At 34.7% G+C, this 7,364-nt stretch overlaps 1 protein-coding gene across 1 annotated transcript; it reads right to left on the bottom strand.

Annotated features, from left to right (window-relative positions):
- LOC109709714 (NADH dehydrogenase [ubiquinone] flavoprotein 2, mitochondrial) lies at positions 155–5,143 on the bottom strand. Its single transcript, XM_020232043.1, has 10 exons — positions 4,985–5,143; positions 4,852–4,899; positions 4,673–4,738; positions 3,162–3,278; positions 2,171–2,248; positions 1,972–2,077; positions 1,836–1,882; positions 1,337–1,414; positions 646–711; positions 155–549 (listed from the first exon to the last, which is right to left on the bottom strand). Exons 1-10 carry the CDS (start codon positions 5,057–5,059, stop codon positions 442–444), a joined length of 789 nt encoding a protein of 262 aa, XP_020087632.1. The 5' UTR covers positions 5,060–5,143; the 3' UTR covers positions 155–441.

Consider the following 7,364-nt stretch of genomic DNA (forward strand, 5'->3'; position numbering starts at 1 on the left):
ATTCCGAGTTCGACGTCTAATTACATAGTATTTTCAGCTAAGTTCATTTCTAAAATAAATAAATAAATAAAGTGGATAACATACTACCATTTTAAAAAAAAAAACACAAAATTGTGTAGCTCCCACACATTGATCATCAACTGAATAATAATACTTAAAAAGATAAAAGGACAGGCAATGTTGAAGAGATACTGATGTTCGTCCAAGATAACAAAATCATCATCTTTAAATAAGACTGATGGTTGGGTAAACAGATCAATTCCGAAAATGAATGGAATAACTTATGCTGCTCAAAACAATGCAGAGGATACAGTGAAGTGTAAACAACAAAGGGCCTTCCAATGTTTCATACCAAGTAAGTCACTGATTATTGATTGTGAAGAGAGTTGTTTTTTTTTTTTTTAATTATAGTTATTATTGATTGCTTAGTTCATCTGAAAATCAGCAGGCATCAAGATCCCTGCATGGCGGAGGTTTTGGCTCCCGGAGCAGAGTTGTGTTCCCTCCGGCAGGTCCGCTCCTGATCCGATCCGGATTTTGTGTGCCGACCTGAAAAAAAGAATCAAAATTATTACGAAGAGGATCAAAATTATTACTAAGTGTGGTAGATGACCAAATAATTGTTGTCATTAAAAAGCAACTTACAGGTGGAGTTTCTCCCCTTCTCAACATCTCGACAATCTCGACAACTCGCTTAGGAGTGACATCCTCCTGGAAAAGAAAATAGCAAATTAATCAAATAAAAGGACGAACAAAGTGAAGCGTCGAAACCCCAGTTTACTGAATAAAACTTATCTACTTAACTATTTGGGCCATATTAAGTATTATCGACACCTTAAGCTCTCTAAGGCCAACATTTTTCTTTTCCCTACCCAAACAAGACATATCCTTTCTCCAAAACCAAGGTAATATTCCATTTTAATTTTCACAAACCTGGTAATGTTACCTGAAGAATCTTTCAACAACCAATTATGCCTGATTTTCGTCAACATACCATGACAATACTCTGGTTATCATAATGTTGATTTGCAAAACTGCAAAACTATTTCCCACAGTATATAATATAGAACAAGCTCTCCACATTAGAAAAGATGTCAGAAAAGATCTACATTCATTTCTGAAAAGATGTCTGAAAAGATGTCTGAAAACTCAAAAAAAATCAAAACATCTACATTCATTTCTAAGATGTCTGAAAAGATCAGCTACTCTACACTAAAACAAGCACATATCAGACTATCTTACTCGGCAGTTGCTTGGGAAATCAAATGTTGCTATAATAAAATATAATACATGACTTGAAACAGACCACAACAAAACAGCGTCGAAGAAAACTCACGTAGTAATTATATGTGTACCCTTCCGAACCTTTAGAGTAGTCAGCAACAGTAATCATTGGAGCATTTACACAGCAACCCTGTAAGAACCATTAGAGTAAAAAAATATTAATACCATATTTCCCATACATTTCAACGATACGTTGGTAAAGTAAAGATCATTCAACAAATATTTCCTCTTGTACGCAAGATGTGAAAGTTATGTCATGACTGTCATACAACCTACAAGCATTCTTTATATCCATTATAATAGTAAATGAACTTCAATTCAGTATCCTCACATTAGTAACAGAAACAAACTCCCAGGAGAGCTTGTAACACCCAAATAATCTCACAATGGATAATGTAGGGATAATCCTTGGTTACATAAGGACACAGCACATTGGAATTGGATCTATTGTAACTTAGGATTAAATATTTGGGCCTAGTGATTAAAAGCTTATCTCAAGTTATACTAGTGTGCTAGTTGGGTTATAGAGAGCTGGCTAAGAGAATGCTTACCATGCACTCCATTTCCCCAACAGAAAACAAGCCATCCTTTGTTACTTCTGCAAAGATAAGCAATAAGTTTTATTAATCTCCAGAGAAGCTTATTAAGCTGTTTGAAAAAAATAATCAAGTGCATGTATAAGTCAACCATTGCGCTTTACTCCAAGGTGTTTAAGCAACGCTTCTTCGATTTCGCGTGATCCACGAATCATACAAGGTGTCGTCCCACAAACCAGAAGGTGATACTTACCAACCTGCACACCATAAACAGATTAACAAAACGCGATGCATGTATTTGTATGTATTGTATTTATACGATAGCAAGGTGAAGTCAATAAGATAACCACCTTTGTACGGTTGAACATAGTGTAAAATGTAGCAACTTCGTATACACGAATAGGAGCAACTTCAATGACCTTAGCTACCTGAAATCCGACAAAGTAATTAGGAATAATACTTCAAAAATTAGAAGGACACTATTCTAAAGAGAAGGATGGAGAAAGAAAGAGCAGTAACAAAATGTCATCACACCTCAGAAGACTTGCTTACTAGTGTTTGAAACTTAGCATAAAAATCTAGGGCAATTTATGAAGCTCGTTCAACTCAACTTAGTGGCACTGGTAGATTGCTTGGGACATTACAAACATCTAGGGCAATTCATTAAGCTCATTCAACTCAAGTGGTACTGGTAGGTCACTTGGGAAACACAGGAACTTCAAAGATTGCTACAGTCTGAGGCCACTAAATAGCCCATTCCAGATTTCAGGTTTTATGCCAGAATTCAAATTCAGTACTGCAATTAGGGTAGCACAGATAGTGGTAAATGTGTTATAAACTGTAATTGTGTCAAAACCTCTATACATTGACAAGAAAATGGAGCTAGAAAAATTGTACAGAAGACTTCCAAAGCATTATGTTCTTGCAAAGAAAATAAAAGGATGGCGCATATGGGACTCATAATCAAATATTAGCTGTCCTAGAAATGAGGACAAAAATTCATTCCAAATCCCCAGAAAGAAGGAAATACGATTCTGACAGAACTAACTCACAAATATCCTAAAATTGCACCTATATGGACTAAATATACCAAATTAGGTAGGCTAAAGTACAATATAAATTACACCTAATGCAAAATGAACATATACTTCGACCGCATAAGGATTCTTGGATTTGATCTACAAGAGTAAAATAAGATTCAAAACATGAATACAACTAACCTAGATAATCAGGCATAAAAGTACCTAGAAAGAAATGCTAACTCAAAAACACATTAATCAAAGAAGCTACACGTTGAAGTATAAAATTCAGTACACAACTAACCACTTATCGTCTACATACCGCATTCATTGCAGCAACTGGAAGCCATCCACCATGTTGTTGCTGTGCAAGATCCAATAGTGGGATAACAGCAGATTGCTTATAGTTGGAAGGATAGTGAGACAATATTTCCTTGACCTGAAATCATGAGTGCTGGCAACAATTAATCTCCGATACAAACAGATAGAGGTATATTTAATGGTCCACATGAGCAGGTGATTGTGAGGAATGATGAACTCGGTGTTATACAAAGGCACAATTGCCAAAGAGCAAGATTTTATGGACATGTCCGAAATGACTTAGTTTTCAGCGCCAAATCATTATTGTATATAATATTTTGTTCCGTTAATAAAATATCGCCTCAAAGTCCCCTGATCAGTGTTCATCTAGAGGGTAACTTTACTATGTAAACCGGAAATGACACCACTATATGATCAGATGTGGATATAACTTACTTAATATTTCCATGCTACAAAAGATAGCGAATGACCGTTCTCATCTTTTCCACTTGATGCAATCACTTATGAGATCGATACGCTATTAAGAATAGGTTGATTTTACCTTCGAATTTCAGAGATAAGTTTGGCTCTAAGAATTTTACTGAAAATAATGCAGTGTGGTAAGTGGAATATAGTGCAAACACAGGTCCAAACCTACATAAGAATCGAGAAATTTCTGATTTTATTGGAGGTAAATAAAGAGACAAAGTCACAACGCTGCAAATAGACGGGCAAAACTAAATAAATAAAAGGAAAAAAAAAATGAAGGTGTTGGCAGAGGGCGGGGGATCTGAAAAGCTAACAACATTTACAAATTACCAGAGTTCACTCTCTCATCAACGCCAGCTACTACAAATATTGAATTAATTTAAGAAATTCCATCAAACATCCCTTGTCCAAAAGTCCAAGAATGTAATCAAATCACTAAAATTGCACTGCTGAACTCTAGGTATTTAATACCTTTTGGGAAAATTGCTTTGTCATCGAACAATTCCCATTGTTTAAAAATTAGTACTTGCCTAGTTATAATCAGAAGGTATCAGGGAAAAGGATTCTATATTCAATGATTGACAAGGCTCATGAATGTAAACATTTCAAATTGGTCCACATGTCGGACTCATATTAGGGCATAGACATAATCAGTAATTAAAATACAAAAAAGTTCTGCTTGTTACAATAAGTTCAAACATGAAGTAAAGTAGAGAGCTCTATAGACATTTTCTTTGAAGTTTATGGACGCGTCCTATTTTTCTGACCTAAAATCTTACTCTCTTTCGATTTCTCTACATTCTTTGCGTCATTATAAGTTAAGACCACACAATATTTCTGTCCACTTGAGCAAAAACAAATAGAGTGAGATGAAGTCGAAAAATAAGTTCTTCTATGATTCAAATAAATAATTGACCACACAATATTTCTGTTTCCTAAATCTACTAAATATGAATCAGAGAACATCACAATCAAACAAGGATCACAAGATTTTTTTTTAAAATTTTTTAAGGAAAGAATAAAAAGGGGGACTAAAGATCATACCTTTTCCTTGTTGGCCTCACTAAACTCCCATGGCACGTCAGGGTTATTGTCCGGGGAATCAATGTGCTGAGAAGACAACAAACCCCGCATAAAAACCCAATCTTGGACCCCAAAACAGGGCAAAATCGAAATAAAACGTCAAAATTCTGCAAAAAATCGAAGCAAATCGGAGAGCTCACGTAGTTTAGGGCGGTGGAGAAGGATCTGGAAGCGGAGGCGGCGGCGATCTAGAAGAGAACAAGCTACATCAGGATACGAATCACGAAAAAGTAGGGTTTTGGGGATCGGATCGAAGAGGGGAGAAACCCTAACCGGAGGAGACGGGCGTAGGAGGGCGCGGATCCCGAGGAGGCGCTTCGCGGCGCCGCGCGCCACCGCGGGGAGCATCTCGGCGATCGTGTGTGCGAGCGCGTGCGCGCGAGAGCGAGCGAGAGAGAGAGAGAGAGAGAGAGAGAGAGAGATGGTGGAGATGAGGAATGTTGTAGCATAATATTATGAGCCTGGTCTATGAGGTGGGAGTCACTGTTTGACGATCTAGTTGGATGGACCGAGTCGACCACGTCATCAATGAACCGGAATAGTAATGTAACTCTCTCTCTCTCTTGCGTGTGCGTGTGTGAGAGGAAACTTGTGATTGGACGTGGTTCGCCACGTCATGGCCCAAATATTTGCAATGCCTAAAAATGGGCTCCTTATAATATAAAAAAATAATAATAATAGAAGTGGTTTTAGATTTTTTTCAATTTTCTTAAATTTTTTGTGTATAAAAGCGGTATTTTTAGCCGCCCTATTTCCAAACTAGATCTTAATATGATATGTGATTAAATACCAAATAGGATTACAAACGAAGTAACAACAGTTATCGAAAATCTGAAAGATCTGAAATAAAAAAAAATCAACAAAAGAACTGAAATGTTTATGCATGCAAACAGTTCTATAATATTTCTTTTGGATCTCCTTCATGCATACGAGTGATGTAATTCAATTAATGTTTTTGTCATTTAAAAATTGTACAGTAAACATCCTCTTGTTTGAAGATAGGATTAATTTGATACAGATATATCAAATAACAAATATATTTCTACGAAACTTAAGTTATCAGATTTAACCCTTTAAAAATTCTCTAGTTTACAAATATATCCCTCAAAAAATTCTGATTCATTCATATTTATTACTGCCGTTTGATTCACCGGTAATTTTTTTAACGATAAAAACATAAAATGACTATTTTATCCTTACAAAATTTATTCATGTAAAAAAACTATCTTTCTTTCTCCCTCCCTCTCTCTCTCTCTCTCTCTCAGCGTGTCCTACAGTATAACACGTGAGCCGTACCTCATTTTTGTTGCGACCGAAGGCCTTGCCTTTGATGTCACCGCCGCCGTGGATCTCGCGGCCGCCATGGATAAAGAGAAAAGAGTAAAAATAATGACGAGACTCAATATTAAATTACAAATTATATGTAATGGATAAAAAGGTCATTTTATCACTTAACTAACTGTAGATGGCTTTTCTAACTCATGTTTATCAAAATTTTGTTAACAGAAAATATATTTGTAGGCAAAAAAATTTTTGGAAGGATAAATCAGATAACTTAAGTTCTATAAAAATATATTTGCTATTTGATATCTTTATAGGAGCCATATAAGATAAAGCTAATTCGAGAATCAACTATATCAACCTGAATTGATTTAGAATACTTTTACAAGTATCACCCCTTTGGTGCTATTAGGTTTTTAGCCCTTGTATCTACTCCTTGATTACTAATAGCCCTTGGATCAAACACTATTCCATCTATCACCACCTACCACCATCTATCACCATCATCCCAACCCTACATTTCTCTATCCAAGGGTTAAAAATTCACAAACACCATCCTCTTGATGCTTTTAGAAGTATTCTAGCTCAACTCATATCAACCTCTCTATCAAAAATACCAGCACTATATACAGTAAGAAACTATTTTGAACAGGTTATATATTAATTATATATATATTTATTTAGCATTTAATAGCAAGATATACGTAAAAATTAAACTAATTTTGTGGGGTATATCAACATAAAAACATGAAATATTAAAGCACAGGTATGTAATTTCGAACTTCAATTTTTTGAGGTACTTACAGAAATAGCTAATTTTGCAAGGGTACATGCGCAAAAGAACCAACTCTTTTTAAGATATTAAATTTTTTCTCACTTTCGAACATTACAACATACAACAAAGCTTCATTAGTTTTTTCTATTAATAAATGAGAAGAGCAAAGCTTTTGAAAGAAAAATTTTTTTCACTCATACAGAAAAAAAAAAGGAAAATAATAATACTCCCTTTATACAGTTGCATGCACGTATTATTACATAGCACAAGATCAGAGTCTGTTTGGTTAAACGAAAAATCGTAAAAAATAATTTTTCGTGGAAAAAATTTTCGGTGAAAAAGTTTTTTTATGCTTTGTAGCATTTGGTTTGTAAGAAAAAAAATTTTTTTTTTCCATCAACGTTTGTTTTGCTGAAAGAAAAAAATCCAAATTTATTTGATTCGATAGAAAAAAAAAATAAATGAAAAAAATTTTACCTAGTTTGAGTTTTCGTTTTTCGTCTAAAACCAACTAAAAATGAAAACTTTTATTTTTTTTCTCAATTTGTAAAAATATTTTTACTTCGAGCCAAACAAATAAAAAAATATTTTTTATAT

The sequence above is a fragment of the Ananas comosus genome, linkage group 4 (assembly GCF_001540865.1).
Source record: "Ananas comosus cultivar F153 linkage group 4, ASM154086v1, whole genome shotgun sequence".
NCBI classification, from domain to species: domain Eukaryota; kingdom Viridiplantae; phylum Streptophyta; class Magnoliopsida; order Poales; family Bromeliaceae; genus Ananas; species Ananas comosus.